General features: G+C 38.1%; 1 protein-coding gene and 1 long non-coding RNA gene across 2 annotated transcripts in view; one reads left to right on the forward strand and one right to left on the reverse strand.

The window, feature by feature from the left end:
• Positions 1–10,842, reverse strand: part of LOC150084495 (cyclin-dependent kinase 2-like) — a 75,451-nt gene extending 64,609 nt beyond the window's left edge. The window contains exons 1-3 of the mRNA XM_090375245.1: positions 10,691–10,842; positions 10,392–10,559; positions 3,252–3,329 (exon numbers count right to left, since the gene is read on the reverse strand). Of these exons, the coding sequence (XP_090231371.1) occupies positions 3,252–3,329; positions 10,392–10,507 (194 nt within the window). The 5' untranslated portion in view covers positions 10,508–10,559; positions 10,691–10,842. The remainder of the gene's footprint in view (positions 1–3,251; positions 3,330–10,391; positions 10,560–10,690) is intronic.
• LOC150084494 (uncharacterized) overlaps positions 1–17,415 on the forward strand; it is a 205,115-nt gene that overhangs the window by 111,515 nt on the left and 76,185 nt on the right. The window lies entirely within an intron of this gene.

The raw sequence follows: 17,415 nt of genomic DNA on the forward strand, positions 1-17,415 counted from the left end.
TGTCATCTGCAAATCGTAAATGGTTTAGGTACTCTCCGTTTACATTGACTCCTTTCTGCGACCAGTCTAATCTTCTGAAAGCTTCCTCAAGGGCAGCAGTAAACAGCTTCGGAGATATTGTGTCTCCCTGTCGAACTCCTTTCTCGATTTTAAATTTCCTACTGTCTTTGTCTAGTCTAATAAAGGATGTAGCACTCTGATATATTTTCTTCAAAATCATAATATATGGAGTATCTATGCCTTGTCTTTCCAGTGCCTGAAACATTGCCTTATGCTGTATAGAGTCAAATGCCTTTTCATAATCCACAAATGCCAGGTATAATGGTGTTTTATATTCATTTGCTTTCTCCATTAGCTGTGATATTACGTGAAGGTGATCCATAGTTGAGAATCCTGTCCTAAAGCCAGCTTGCTCTTTCGGTTGATTCTCATCAAGTATTCTTTCTAATCTGTTAGTAATGACCCTTGTGAACAACTTGTAGATATGGGATAACAAGCTAATTGGTCTATAATTTCCAATTTCTGATTTATCTCCTTTCTTATGCAGCAAAACTACGATTGCATTATTCCACTGCTTAGGCATCACACCTTTTCTAATGCACTTTGTGAAGAGCCTTGCCAGTTTTTGTGTTATGTCTCTTCCTCCCAATTTTAACAACTCTACAGTAACTTCATCTTCCCCCGGGGCTTTCCGATTCTTCATTTTCTTCAATGAATGTTCTACCTCATCAGGAAGAATATCGGGTATGTCGTATGTGTTGCTACTTTGCAACCCATCTTCCCCACTGCTGGTATCATTCCCTCGCTCCTTGTATAATTCTCTATAGCAGTCTTCTGCTATTTGAATTATGCCTTCTCTGCTGTTTATAAGTACACCATCGCTATTCTTCAGTTTCAGTATCATTTGTCTTTCTGTATTACTGCTCATGGCTGCTGATTTAAATCCTTTGTTTTCCCTTAATGCTTGTTCTACTTTTGTCTTAAATCTTCTTATGTCCTCTCTGAGTCTCTTTCTAATGGCTTTGCATAACTCAGTATACTCAATTTTCTCCCTGTCAGTGTTTTTCTTGCTCTTCATTTGTCATCTTTGGTTCATCATGACAAGTGTTTCTTGACTAATTTTTTCTTCTTTGGATTTCTGTTTCCCTATAGGTTTCTTGGGCTTTATCACTTTCAGAAAGTTGTAATATTCCTCGTCGATATCTTGGTCCTGAGCAGTCTGCAGAAGCTCAGACTTGTTCTTAAGTTCCAGTACATACTGCTTTTTCTCCTCCTCTGTTATTTCAAAGACCTTTGTATTATTTACTCGAGTCAGTTTTTTCCTTTCCTTTCCTACATCTATATCAAGTGTACATCTTACCATTCTGTGATCACTTCCAACATTTACCTTATTCAGGACGGTAACATCATTCACAATATATCTTCTGTTAGTGAGGATGAAGTCGATTTCATTAGTTGTTAATCCATTTGGACTCTTCCATGTCCACTTTCTGTTCACCCTTTTCTTGAAAAAAGTGTTCATTACTGACATTCCTTGAGATTCTGCAAATTCCACAAGTCTTTCACCTCTTTTATTTCTTTCACCAATTCCAAAATTTCCTATAGTTCCTCTTTCTGCACTGTTTTGCCTTTTTCCAACCTTAGCATTGAAGTCCCCCATAATAATAGTGTAGTGGGTTTTCTGCTCATCTAGAAGACTCAATTTCAGTGTACATTTCTTCAACCTCTTCATCATCATGGCTCGATGTTGGTGCATAAATCATTATAATCTTTAGCTTGTATCTCTTAGAAATCTTGAGTATTAGTCTTGACACCCTTGGTGATGTACTTTTGAATTCCAAAATGTTGTTTTTAAAATCTTTAGGGACCAGAAACCCAACTCCACCTTCACTCCTTTCACTGTTTCCATTAGTGTACAGCAGATTTCCACTTGATAAACTTATAAGTGATTCATTTCTTCTTCTTGTTTCAGCCAAACTGATGATATTCCAATTCACATTTTCTAATTCCTTTTCCAGCTCTAATATCCTGTCTTCACCGATGAGTGATCATACGTTATAACAGGCCAGGTTCAATTTCCGTGCATGGCAGCCTGGTCGTACCCAGAGATTCTTAGCACCCTCTGCTTCCACTCTGATCCTCTCGCTGCCGTAAGAGGGAGAGTGAAAGCTGCTGGGGACTGAGGGCCATTTGTATTGTTGTGCTCTCATTGCTGGAGGGTTTGGTCTTTTCCTCTTCACGCTGACCAGGCATCTTGAAGAGAACCACTCTACACGTTCGTTGCCACCTAAGTGACGTAACAGGGCTTACCATCGAGAAGGTGTGCATGAGTGGATTTTAGGGAGGCAGGCCAACCGGACTTCTCCTAAATCTTCTGTAATAGAGAGATATTGGATCCATCAGTGTTTTAGGCTGAGTGTCTGATAACACACAGGATACCTGTTCCCCTCTAAGCCCCTACAATCATGTGGTAATTAGACTATTGACTTGGATTTCACTAACCTTTTCCAAGCCAAGGATGTTTTCGCATGAAATAAAAAAACTTTCATGTGTACAAAAGTTTTTTCCCCTAATGCAATTCAACAAAATTCCAACAAATAGCATTTGAATTTTGTAAATTGGTTCACTAGAACTAGATATATCATACCAGTCACAAAAAATGCATCATGTGCTCAAATCACACAAGTGAGTGCACAGACTGGTGGTAGGAGCATGGGAGTGCCTCTGGCAGAAGCTGTGGATGATGTCACTTCTGTGACCAATCATTTTTCATGACCAATCAGATTTACTTAGCAGGTGCCCCCAAGGATGTTTCACATAAAAAAAAAAAAAAAAAAGTCGGACTACACAGAAAAGCGGGAGTTAAAAAAATTAACTCCTGTTTTTCTTCAACCTTAACTTCAAGGTTACACCCACATCCTCACCTCCCAGTGATTGCAACTAAGTTCCTCGAGTGTCAGGCAATAGTAATAAACTTGCAATTAACAGCTGAAGGAGCAAATTTACATTATAATTGGATAACAAATTCTGGAGCATACTATTCTGTAGTCACATGCAAGGTAGGAAAATTTCTGATTGCATTCAGCTGGCTAACTGTTAAGTGTTATGGAACAATGGAGGAATAATGCTATTACAATCAGATAAGATGCATCATAATTGAATGAAAATAATGAAAGTAATAATAATAAAAATAATCAATGGGCATGTACCACTTGAATTTTTTTGCATTAATAATCTTAACATCACATTACCTTACAACATATGGATGGTCCAAATCCTTAAGTAATGCAATTTCTCTGATGGCTGTACTAGGCACACCTTCAGATTCTCTGAAAGGCCAAGAAAAAAAAATTAGTTATTAACTACCCATAAAATTAATTAATGTCTTTAAAGTGAGCCAATCAAAGAAATTATATTGCATGAAAGACATAAAGTGAGATGAATATTGAAAATTTTTCAAAATTTAAAATATATGCATTTTGATACATAAATTTCATCATAAATGGATGAACAATTGTTGATTATTAAGATTTATGCAATTTCAAAAAAGACTCAATACCAATCTGCTACCAAAAGTAAGCCCAAAATGATATTTAGTACTTTGGGCTTGCCTTTTGAAAGGAAATGGTTTTAATTTTTTTGCTTACCTTCTACTTCAGGGAGTCAAACTATTTAAAATTGCATAAATAATTGCTATGCTTTGTAAAAAAGATAGGTGGTACGGGGAACATGCTTTGTAAAAAAGATAGGTGGAACAGGACCAGGGTATGTCTGCCAGGGGCAAAGGTTGATGACGTTGTAGAGCGAATATCATCTTTTAAGGGCACAAAAGGTGATATAGTTGTACACGTTGGCACTAATAATATTAAGAGTAGGAGACCGGCAGAATTACTTAACAAGTACAGGTCACTGTTGAACAAAAGCCGAGAATTAGGGTTGAATTTGAAAGTGTCTGCAATTCTGCCCAGACACGATAGGAGGGAGTATATGATGAGAGCCTTGTCGATCAATTCGGCCCTGGAAAGATTGTGCAAGGCTCAAGGGGTAGAATTTTTTTCAGCCTGGACTGTACTTGTTAACAGGAGAGATTGCTTCTACAGGGATGGGATACACTTAAATAGAAAGGGTGCAAGAATATTTGCTGATGCTATCGAGGCAGTGTTAGGTGGGTCGGAAAACTGCTAGCTTGGGGGGAGACAAAGACCAATAGATTGACAGTAGCCACTGGCAGAGGTGAAAGAGATTCTTGCACTGCTTCTATTAGAATGAGCAGAAGCCTGAAAAACAAGATGCATGGTATTTCAGAGACTGCTGGGAGCCATTGTGGTACAAGTAAACACATGGGTTGTGTTAGGGTAGCTAAGAATAGAAACAGGTGCAGGTATACTTGCATGTACACCAATGCTAGGAGTTTAGTAAATAAATTTGATGAATTTGAGGTATTGCTCAAAACATCGAAGGCAGATATTGTTGGGATATCAGAGACGTGGTGTCACACAGATATAAGGGATGCGGAACTGCAATTTGGGGAGTACGTCTACAGAAAGGATAGACAGGATAGGAAGGGGGGAGGTGTTATGCTATTAGTTAAGAAACACATAAAAACCAAGGAAGTGAAGCCAGTCGACATCGCTGGACAGTGCAGTGTGGAGTCAGTTTGGTGTGACATAAACATTGGGAGATCAAAATTGAGAGTAGGAGTGTGCTATAGGCCTAATGACTCTGATGAGTATAATAAGGAACTGTACAGGGAAATAGAATGGGCCAGTAAATCAGAGTGTCTTATAATGGGAGATTTTAATTTCCCAGATATTGACTGGAATTTGGGGGCTGGATACTCACACACTAGCAGGGCTTTTGTGGATTTATTGGATGATTGTTTTCTACATCAGCATGTTCGGGAGGCAACTAGAGGGAGCAATACTCTTGATTTGATTATCAGCAGTGATTCTTCATGCATTAAGAATCTGCAGATAAATGAACCACTAGGTGGCAGTGATCACAGTGTGCTGAAGTGGGATTTACTCAAAGAGGTAACTACCATTAGGGGTAAAGGGAAGGGTTATTGCTTCCGTAAAGGCGACTACGATGGACTGAGACAGTATTTAAATTCTATACAGTGGGACCAACTGATGATGTTACCAACAGCAAATTCAAAATGGGAAGCATTCAAAGAACTTATCTTGGAAGCTACTAGGCTTTACATACCAACTAAGAAATATTGTTCAAGGTTTAGGCCAAAATGGATGTCAGATGAACTAATGACGCATATGGCAGAGAAGAAAAATGCATGGGATACTTACAAATTAACACATGACACAGAAGCCTATGATAGATACAAGTTGATATGCAACCAAGTTACAAAGGAGGTTAGGCAGGCGAAGGCAGATTACGAGAAATCCTTGGCAAGGGATGCAAAGAAAAACAGCAAAGAGTTCTTTACTTATGTAAACTCTAGAAGGAGAGGGATGAATCAGATTGGTCCTCTTGATATTGATGGGTCAAGTGTTGATGATCCTGCTCAGGTAGCTAACAAACTAAATGAATATTTTGCATCGACATTCACACATGAGGAGTTATTCAGCGAGGGGAATGCCAGAGGTGTATTCAACTCTAGCAGTAAGTTACAGAATCTTGAAATAACTGGGAGTAAAGTGGAGGAGAAACTGTTGAAGATAAACACAAGAAAGGCACCCGGGGTGGATGGGATCTATCCAGTTATATTAAAGGAGGCAGCAAAGGAAGTAAGCAAACCCTTAGCCATAATTATGAGAGCTTCCTTGGACTCAGGGGAGGTACCCATAGACTGAAAATGTGCAAATGTGACCCCAATTCACAAAGGAGGATCAAAGGCTGACACAAGTAATTATAGACCTGTGAGCTTAACTTCTGTTCCAGGAAAATTAATGGAGGCACTGGTTAAAGAAGCACTTCAGGATCATTTAGACAAGACTTCAGTTATAGCTCAGACACAGCATGGTTTTGTTAAGGGGAAGTCTTGCCTGACCAACTTGATTGGATACTATGATGCAGTCACAAAAGAACTGGATGCAGGGAATAACTTTGATATTATATACTTGGATCTTAGAAAGGCTTTTGATACTGTTGCACATGGAAGACTGCTACACAAATTGGAGCAGTGTGACATTGGAGGCAAATTACTGCTATGGATAAAGGGGTGGTTGAGGGGGAGAAGACAGAGAGTGGTAATCAATGGACACTGCTCATCGTGGACTGATGTTATTAGTGGAGTCCCTCAGGGCTCAGTGTTGGGTCCATTATTGTTTTCTGTATTTATAAATGATATTGATGATGGTATATCGGGATTAATGTCCAAGTTTGCAGACGATACAAAGGTTGGCAGGGTTGTCAAGGACACTACTGACACTATGCTGCTGCAACAGGATCTGGAAAGGTTGAGCAGATGGGCTGAGAGGTGGCAAATGAAGTTTAACATTGACAAATGTAAAGTACTACACATGGGAAACAGCAACCCCAGAGCAACGTATCAACTCTGTGGTACAACACTGACAGTGGTAGAGAATGAAAGGGACTTGGGGGTGGTTGTGCAGGCAGATATGAAGTTCTCTGAGCAGTGCAGACGGGCTGCAAGAGTAGCTCATGGAGTATTGTCAATGATATACAGGAATTTTTCCAGCAGGGATAAGGAGGTGATTATTCCATTGTATAAGGCGATGGTCGGGCCACACCTGGAGTACTGTATACAGGTCTGGAGGCCTCATTTCAAGAAGGATGTAGAGCTGCTGGAACGAGTACAGAGAAGGGCAACAAGATTAGTGAATGGAACAAAGGGGTGCTCTTACGAAGAACGGCTTAAGTTTTGCAAATTACAGTGTCTGGAGACTAGGCACCAGCGAGGTGATCTGATAGAGGTGTATAAGGCCTTGAATGGTTTGAGCATGCTCAATGCTGATGGGATTCTTCCTCTAGCTCAGAATAATCACCTGAGAGGGCATAAATTTAAATTGAGGAAAGACAGATGTAGGATAGACGTGCGGAAATTTGCCTTTAGCCAGCGGGTGGTTGGTTGGTGGAACAGACTTCCATCCCTTGTGGTGGAGGTTGATAGCCTAAATAGGTTTAAGGCTCAGCTGGACAGGTATTTTGAACGAACGGAGGGGTGAAGTGGAAGTGGTTTTTTTTTTTTTTTTTTTTTTGGCTGATGCTGCATAAGCTTGCTTTCTTGCATCAAATGCCTCTACTAATGCTAATGCTAAATGCTAATTGCATTCTTACCAAGGCATCCTTGATAAGAATGCCTTTCTGTGCTTACAGCAATTCCCCTATAGCACAGATTCCCAACGTGTGGGGGGAACTCCTCTGGGGAGGAGACACTTGAGTTTTTGGGAGATAGGCAGACATATGTTAGAACTGGCTTAAAGTGATGAGGCACCCCAAGCATTTTGCTTTGGCAGCTGGATCTCCATCCCATTCATAAGCTGAAATAAATTTTTCAGTTCAAAAATAAATTTTTTGATAATTTTGTTTATTTCATTCGGTGCAGCTTAAAATAATAAAATGTAATTTATTAACTTAAATTCAATAAACAAGTAGCATTAATTATTACATACTCATTTTCTGCTTCAAAGATATTTGGATCCTTGACAACAAAATGTTCAGTTGATAAGGTTGCCAACCCATCCAACTGATCTTGAATCATCATGTAACAGATGTAGATTTTGATTAACTTCATCCTTGGAAATGCTACCTTCAACAATGGCCACTAATACTAGCAATGTTACAAGGAGTTTCAGCACCACAAAAATATTTTACAATGTTACTATCAAATTGTTTAAGCATATAAATGAAGATTTTCAGTGAGAATAACTGCCTTCAAAATGGTTTTGCAAATATTTTAATTCTTTCCACAAATTGATGACTTTCTGAACACTATCTGTGCAGAATTTCTAAATCTATTTGGAAATAATCATTACGCTTTACAATCAACTCATACCTGTCAAGCAGTGACTAGATTTGTGCTTCTGCATAAAAATGTCTTAAAATTCTTTCTGTTATTCGAAATTCATTTTTGAACATGATTTTTTTTTTTTTTTTTCTGTTGCTCTTTTGATTTGTGGCACCCCTAAACTTTGGCAGGCTGACAATGCCATGTTGGCTTATCCCTTAAGCCAGCCCTACATGTTGTTTCAATGAGGCACTCTTTTAGCAAAATATAGACAAAGATTTTTTTTTTTTTTTTAAATCCTTTGCTTGGTTGGATTAGTTTAGTTATCTCACAGTACCCAATTCAAATTCTCAGAGCCTAAGCAATTTTAGGATTTCTATCTATTTATTTGTACTTTTAGTGGAGGGTAGGGAGGTGCAAAATTTATGAAATATTTTAAGAGGGGCATGCAAGATATATTAAAGTTTGAGAACTTTAGTACTGTACCAGTCCATTATCAGTAATGTAGCTGTTATTCCCAATAACCAGTCAGTCCAAATACAGTTCATAAAAATACAGCAAAATGCATATACCAATTTCTAAACCTTCCATTACTCATGCTCTCAATTTAACAAAGGCACTTGCATGGCATCTATGAGATACCCTTGTTTTAATTATAAAAAATTAATTTTTTTGCCTACTTTAATAAATTAAATGGTGATATATTAATTATGGTTTGCCAAACCCAACTAAAAAATTGTGAACAAAAATAAAGGAAAGAAACCAATAATAATAATAAAGTTTTAATATTTATTAGAATTTAAGGTCACTCAGAAAGATTAGATACTTGTTGTTGATATCTCACAGATCACACATGAGAATAGGAATTGTCTAGAAGAAAGATAGATGCTTTTGCTCACCTGGCATCTGTTAAATTCTAGAAAAAATTAATGACTTGTAATTCATAGTATATCAAAATGAAAACAGAAAATACTGTAATAAGCAAGGAAATACTGATGGGAAAAGGTACATTGGAGGATTTTATTTCATTCATAAATTTAAAAAGGTGGCATTTGTCAGACCTCCATACTATCAGTGGAAAAGTATGATTCAGGTGACAGCATATATGAAATACACATTCCTCAGTCATTTTGCATTACAAGCAATGGTAATCTGGGCTGGATTGAATTTCTGAGCTAGTTATTCAACGGTCACAGCGGAATCTTCTTTAAGTGAAAAGGATTCTTCCTCTTGCTCAAATTACTAACCTGAGGCAGCATAAACTGAAATTGAGGAAAGACAGTCATCAAATAGGTGTCGAAATTTGGCTTTAGCCAGTGGGTAGTTGATTGCTGGAACAAACTTCCATTTGTCATTGGAAGAAGAAATAAGAAAAAATTCAGGGAAGTGGGCAAACTTCTGGAGCAATGAATGGATAAAATGGAAAGGTTTTTTTTTTTGGCTAATGCTGTATAAGCTTACTTTTTTGTATCATATGCCTCTACTAATTCTAGTGTGATTATCAGAAGGTCATTATCAAACTGAACATGACAGACTGAAAACACTTCATTAACTCAGTTAAAAAAAAATCACTGGACCTGAACTTTAGAATTGTTGTTGGCATGTGTACATTTAAAGCCTCCTCACCAAACATCATAAAAATCTCCCCTTTTTTTTTACATTGGAAATACAGCACTGTTAACTCATTGAATTCAACATACACAGGTTGTTGACTAATGTCAATGTGCAAGTTTTCACAGAAATGTGAGTGAAAAGGGGCTCACATCTGGTGAGTATGGGCTTGGCACACCAAGGGTCCCGAGCTGGATATCATCATTCTTCTCTTTCTTGGTGATTCCCTTCTACTTTTGACTCTGTCTCTCAGGGTAACTCGGGAATTTTTTTTTTTTTCTGGCTGGTGCAGCATAAGCCTCAAGTTTCCTTACACCATGTAGCTAATAATAATAAAATATTCCATGTGCAGAGGCACGTGTATCAATAGGACAAATGTTATAATGCAAACAGAAAAAAAAAAAAAGAAAAAAAAAAGCTGTCTGCTACACAATTGTCTAAATACATAATGAACATAAATTCTGCATGATAAACTTTATTATATACCGTTTTTCGGAGATTTAGTAAAGAGATATATAGCACAAATACGCAGTATTTGTGCACCGCCACAAGTAAATAGGTTGGAGGTTCGAGCTGCCATTGAAGATGTACAGCTCACTGTCAACTGCGGTAACGAGAAAATACGGCTGCCCTTTAATAGTTAATTCAGATGTGTGCAATCACAATGAATTTGCAAACCCTTCTTTCTGATCGCTTTTTCCTATCTCGCGAATATACAGAATTTTTTTTATTTTCCATTCGCTAAAAAATAACTTACCATATCGCATGTTGTCATAATTTAATATGCATCATTAGTATATGACATCGGTATATAACTCAAAATTAATTACGGATGTATATTAATAACACTTACATATCCAAGCGAATTTTCTTCAAAGCAACTAAATTTCCGGTTAGTCTGTCCTTTGCTTTATACACAACACCATAGGTTCCTTCACCAATTTTCTCAACCTTTTTAAACTGCTCCATATTAGGTCCAGGGAATAATAAAACGCTTTACACAGCAGGCAACTGCATTGTACTAATTAATGATAACATAAAAGAAATAAAATATCAAAATAATGCAAGCATTACACAGTGCTCTTAGTTTACACATATATACATCAAATAAACTGTTGACACTGATTTTAGCCTCTTAAAAAAATACATTACCTTGAGCTAAAAAAGAAGGAAAGGACGGAAGCTATAGCTATCTTCTAACCAAAGCAGATATCTTCAACTTTGTGAGAAATATATAAGTTTATGCTTTGAAAGTACCATGACTGTTTAAGCGTCTGCTTTTAATGCACCCTCATAATAAGTTTCCCGCCATTGACAGCTGTTTACGACGTGTAATTGTTTTGGAATACGCAGCCCAACAGCGCCAACCTATAACAAATCAAAAAGATATACAATTAGGAGTGGAGACATTTGATGTATCATTCTATGTGCAATTATAAAATAAAAACATACTGTTAAAAAAAATTAATAAACAGCAATACAAACTTCATTTTCACTCTTACGTGAGAGAACTGTTACTCGTAAGAGTAACTACTTTTTTTTTTTTTTTGGGAACCGCTAAATGGAACGTTATTTATTGATTTGAAGTTGTTTTTCTCTAACTTTTGATTTTAATTTAGTAGGGTAGTATTTGTTTGTGACTTGCGCCTCCGTAGCCAGGTGCAATATTGCGTAGCACACGCTTCTTGATTAGACCGGGATTCCAACCCGTCACCACCAAATACGGAGGATGCGGAAGGTCAGGGAATGACCACCGCATATCTCCAGCCCGGGTGAGGGTTGGCGTCAGGAAGGGCATCTGGCCGTAAAAATTGCATGCCAAAACAACAAATAAACGCTGACCCCATATATATTGGGAAAAAAGCGAGGACAAAAAAAAAAAAAGTATTTGTTTGCGATTTCGTGATTAATTTGGTGTATTTTTTTTTTTTATTTTTTTTATTTATTTGGCCCTTGTAATTGTTTGAAAAAAATTAGGACTTCTGATGGCGTTATGTTATTATTATTATTATTAGCTATATGGTGCAAGGAGGCCTGAAGCTTTTGTTGCACCAGCCAAAAAAAAAAAAAAAATTACCCGAGTTACCCTGAGAGAGAGAAGTAGAAGTAAATCACCAAGAAAGAAGAATGATGATATCCAGCTCAGAACCCTGGGTGTGCCAAGCCCATACTCACCACATATGAGGCCCGGGGTTTTCGATAAGAACATTCGAATTTTGCCGCCATTGTTTTAGTATTGAAATAGCAGATACCACAGAGTACTAAGATATGTTACTGCTGTGGCAAATACTAGAAGTTTCTACGTAGCTTTGTAGAAGTGTAAACAGTATCAGAAGAGGCTTCTAACTATAATTTATAGCACTAATTACATGTTTTTAAAACTTGACTTTATCGCATAGTCCGTAATGTACGAATTAATATTCGTAGTTTGTAGTACCGCAAATAAGTCGCTCCAGAGTTCGATTCACGTAGATTGGCAATAGATAGTTACTATTTATTATACCTACCTAGAATTTACAAACATAACCTTATAGCGTAACGCATATAAATTAAACTTGATAGGAGACACTGAATTCATATAACGCAAATCAGGTAGGAGATATGAAATGCACATATCGTAAGCTCGATGTTGAAATATAGGCAACTCTCTGTTTACGAACGAGTTCCGTTCCAAGACGTTGTTCGTTATACGTCTTGTTCGGTATGTGTATCTTGTATTCCTGAGCTTTTACGAAACGTATCGTATATGTTAGCAGCCATTTTAAAGCATTAAAACCATGTACTAAACATAGAATGGTCTATAGTATCTACACAATACGTTTTATTATAATTTATAAATGGTTTATTGTATACGACACGTAACGTAAAATAAAATAAGAAAATAATAAAAAAAACAAGATCGCTTAAATTTTTTAAAAAATATATTTTTTAAGTCACCAAATGCAGAATAAACTTAACGGTGTCTATAAAACGTCTGACCGCGTTTGTTGTTGTGCAACGTCGGTGGTTCACACCTGGTGAGTATGGGCTAGGTACACCCAGTGTCCTAAGTTAGCATAGGCATATGATGCAAGAAAGCAAGCTTATTCAGCATCAGCCAAAAAAAAAAAAAAAAAACACCACTCCCATTTCACCCCTCCGTTCGTTCGAAATACCTGTTAGGCTATCAACTTCCATAACAAGTGAAGGAAGTCTGTTCCACCAACCGGCTGGCTAAAGGCAAATTTCCGCACATCTATCCTACATCTGTCTTTCCTCAATTTGAATTTATGCCCTCTCAGGTGATTATTCTGAGCAAGAGGAAGAATCCCATCGGCGTTGAGCATGCTCAAACCATTCAAAGCCTTATACACCTCTATCAGATCACCTCGCCGGTGCCTAGTCTCCAGACTCTGTAATTTGCAAAACTTAAGCCATTCTTCGTAAGAGCAACCCTTTGTTCCATTCACTGATCTTGTTGCCCTTCCCTGTACTCGTTCCAGCAGCTCTACATCCTTCTTGAAATGAGGCCTCCAGACCTGTATACAGTATATACTCAAGGTGTGGCCTGACCATTGCCTTATACAAGGGAAAAAAAAGTGTATGGAGTTGGATATCATCATTCTTCTTTTTCATGGTAATTCCCTTCTACTTCTTTCTCTTTCTCGGGGTAATTCGAAATTTTTTTTTTTTTTTTTTGGCTGGTGCAGCATAAGCCTCAGGCTTCCTTGTACTATATGGCTAATGATAATAATAACAACGCGAAAGATCGGTCGGGTGCATTTTTTGCAGTGTGTTCACAGTGGTGCTATTATCCATTTCAGTTAACTTTTGCGACTGGAAGAGAAAGGGATGGGGAATCTTCCCTCCCCCAGACCCTAAGTGAACCAACGGTTGACCGTCTAAGATAACCTAGGCAACGCAAGTGATGATCATATTATAATGGGGGAAATCACCGATTTCTTTCTCATGAGAAAACATTCTAGGCGGCGTAGCATGTAAACCAACGTTTTTTTCACTGGCGAGATTAGTTTTTTTTTTTAATCAAGAACAGTTCCGTATAATTATCATATAATAATTTTATAATTATTGTAATAAATACATTTTTAAAAATTTTCATTTATTTAAATCTTACAACTATGTTCACTGTACGTTTGGCATTTCGTTTTATAAGGAACTCTATCTATTGGCGACTTTAAGAAATTGAATGAATTGTGACGTTCGTTATAACGAAATGTTCATAAATCGAACGTTTGTAAACCGATAGTTACCTATATATATATATATATATATATATATATATATATATATATATATATATATTTATTTGTCAGTTTCACTTAGGTCTCACATTTGTACCAACAAATGTGAGACATAAGTGAAACTGACAAATCTACTAACCGAAGATGGGGAACCAAAGACATTCAACCTGGACGAGACACTGTCCCACGAGCGACTCTACCACCGGACATGATCTTATGACTACACTACGACTGCTGTAGCCTCACTGCCATGTAGCCAAATGGCGATTTGTACCAGCTCCCTTACCTGGTACCTTAATTTCTCTTCCTGGCAGGAGGAAGGGGAAATGGTCTACCTGTCTCCTCCTTCCCCTGCTACCCTATATACTTCGCCTGGTGAGGCATGGGCATGCCTTATGACCACCTGGGGTTGCCTTCCCTATCGACCCCATACTTCTGTCTCTCCCCCCCTACTCTGACTTAGTATAATTCCAGTGTAAATCCCACGCAACTAATCAAAATTAACGATTTCTAAATTGAAACCTGAACCACATTAACCTCTCTTGGCTTTTTATAAACTTAAGTGTTCCCTGTTTTTTTTTTTTTTTTTGGTCCTAGCCACCGAAATCTCGGGAAAATAGGTGGCAGGACCTGCCAGAGTATATATAAGCTACTGGGTTCCAGGTCTGCCTCCACAGCAACATTCGGCCCCAACAGGGGTTCAGCGGCTAAACGACCAGAAGAACAAAGGTACACGACACTAAACGATCCAAGACCCACACACTTAAATATGGCATTACTGCATACTGTAACACACCACAACGTAAACTACGGGAGATGGGGGAAACCCCTGGTGCCGCTTGACCCTAAACACTTACACTATATATATATATATATTGAATAAAGTAAACTTGATAGCATAACCGGTGATTAGTCTTATTACTGCATTAGGATATGCAGTATACTTTCGAAATAACGGCACCGTCGGGATTTAAGGTGCCGTTATTTCAGTTATGTAGAAAGTTATTTTTAATGTACTTAATGCAGAAATAACGATGTCAAATATGAAATAGAGAGATTAGTAGAGTATATTTAGTATCAAACGGCACCAGGAGTTCCTGCGTTCTATACATTGTGGTTGGGAAACAGAACAATGTCAATGCCAGAGGTTTAAAAGTGTATGGATTTTGTACATGTGTCGTGTACCGTTGTTCCTCTGGTCATTTAGCTGCTGGGACCCTAATGGGACCCAACGTTGTCCACACTCTGCCTCGTGGAGGCAGACCAGGTACACCACTATTATAGTTATTTACTCTGGCAACGAAATTTTATTAACTGCACATAAAAAAACAAAGATGTTGACGATCCGATGTTATATTCTGCCATTAAATACTCTTCTGCTTACGCCCCGTTCTGCTTTATTTCCTTTATTATATCAAGTTTAGTCAGACGGCACAGTGGTAATGTCACTGTCCCCACACCGAGTGGAAAAGGCCCGGATTTGAAACTCGCCGATAACACAAGGTAATGTGTCATCGGCCCGCATTACCTTGTGTCATCAAAAAAGCCCATAAACATTCCAAGGAAAGTTTATGGACTTTTTCACTCTGTGGCTGAGTTAGTGGGTCTCAGGCATAGAGAGCAAGGTTTTTCCCCCAAGAAACTGGGGATTTTCGTCACAAAACAGACAAATCGACCAGAGAACACACAATTTATAGAGAATGCCAATGGGTATATGAATTAACTTTCCTGGTGATCCTAATGTAATAGTTTGGATTATTATTAGTCATATGGTACAAATAAGCCCGAGGCTTATGCTTTACCAGGAGAGAGAGAAGTAAAGGGGAATCGCCAAGAAAGAAAAGAATGATGATATCCAGCTCAAGACCCTGGGTGAGTCAAGCCCATAATCACCAGATGTGATCCCCGGGGGAAATAAATATATTAAGTTTGCCATTAAGCTGCTTTATTGTTGTTTTTTGTCTGTATGAGATTTATTAACTTTAGGAGTCATAGTGAGGGGGTTTTAATTTAAGATAAATTAGAAACAGCGGTATAATACGTGATATCAATACAGAATTCGCTTTGAAAATGGCGAACGTAAACAAATACAGTAACCACGTGACGCCTTTTTTTTTAGCATTGGCATGGCATATGATTCAAGAAATCAAGCTTATATAGCATGAGCCAAAAAAAAAAAAACTTCCCATTCACCCATCCATTCACTCCAAATATTTGTCTAGTTCTGCCTTGAACTTATTTAAGTTGCTGACCTCCACTACAACAGATGAAAGTTCATTCCAGCTATCAACCACCAGTTGGCTAAAGGAAAATTTCCGCACATCTTTTCTACAATTTTCTTTCCTCAATTTCAATTTACGGCCCACAGGTGAGAGTAATCTAAGCAAAAGAAGATTCCCATGAGCATTGAGCTTGCTAAATCCATTCCAGGCCTTATACACCTCAATTAGATCACCTCGCAGGTACCTAGTCTCCAAAAGCTGGAATTTCCAGAACTTACGCCTTTCTTGGTAACACCAACTTTTTGTTCCACTCACCAATCTAGCTGCCCTTCTTTGTACTCGTTCAAGCAACTCTACATCCTTCCTAAAATTAGGTTTCCAGACCTGTATATAGTACTCAAGGTGTGGCCTGACCATTGCCTTATAGAAGAGGACAATCACCCCCTTATCCCTGCTAGAAAAAATTCTTGAATATCATTGACAAGACACCATGAGCTACTCTAGCAGCCTTTTTGCGCTCTTCAGAAAACTTCATATCTGACCGCACAATTTCCCCCAGATCCTTTTCATTCTCCATTACCCTGAGTGTAGTACCACCAGTTGATACAGTACTCTGGGATTGCTGCTACTCATATGCAGTACTTTACATTTCTCTACGTTAAACTTCAGTTGCTACCCCTCAGCCCATCTGCTCAACTTTTCCAGATCTGTTGCAATAGCATACTGTCATTACCAAAGTTTGCAGACGTATCGTCTGCACACTTAGACATTAACCCTGACATACCTTCATCAATATCATTGATAAATACCGAAAACAACAATGGGCCAACACCGAAACCTTGTGGACTCCACTAATAATATTAGTCCATGAAGAGCAGTGTCCATTGATAACCACTCTGTCTTCTTTCACTCAACCATCCTTTTATCCATTGCAGCAACTTGCCCTTAATGCTATTCTGCTCCAATTTGTACAGCAGTCTTTCATGTGCCACGGTATCAAAAGCATTCCTAAAATCCAAGTATATGATATCAAAATTATTCTCTGCACCAGTTCCTTTGTCACCACATCACGATATCCAATCAAATTTGTCAGACAAGACTTCCCCTTAGCAAACCCATGCTGTGTCTGAACTGTAATTGCAGTCCTGTCTAGATGACCCTGCATCACTTCCTTAACAAGTGACTCCATTATTTTTCCTGGAATAGAAGCCAAACTAACAGGTCTGTAATTACTGGATTCAACCTTGGATCCCCTTTGTGAATTGGGGAAAAATTGCACATTTCCATTCAACTTGGACCTCCCCAGAGTCCAAGGAAGCTTTCATAATTATGTCTAAGGATTTGATTTCTTCGTTTGCAACCTCCTTTCATATAACTGGATAGATCCCATCCACCCCAGGTGCCTTCCTTATGT

The sequence above is a fragment of the Mastigoproctus giganteus genome, chromosome 6 (assembly GCF_048544385.1).
Source record: "Mastigoproctus giganteus isolate SK-2022 chromosome 6, ASM4854438v1, whole genome shotgun sequence".
In the NCBI taxonomy this organism is placed as follows: Eukaryota; Metazoa; Arthropoda; class Arachnida; order Uropygi; family Thelyphonidae; genus Mastigoproctus; species Mastigoproctus giganteus.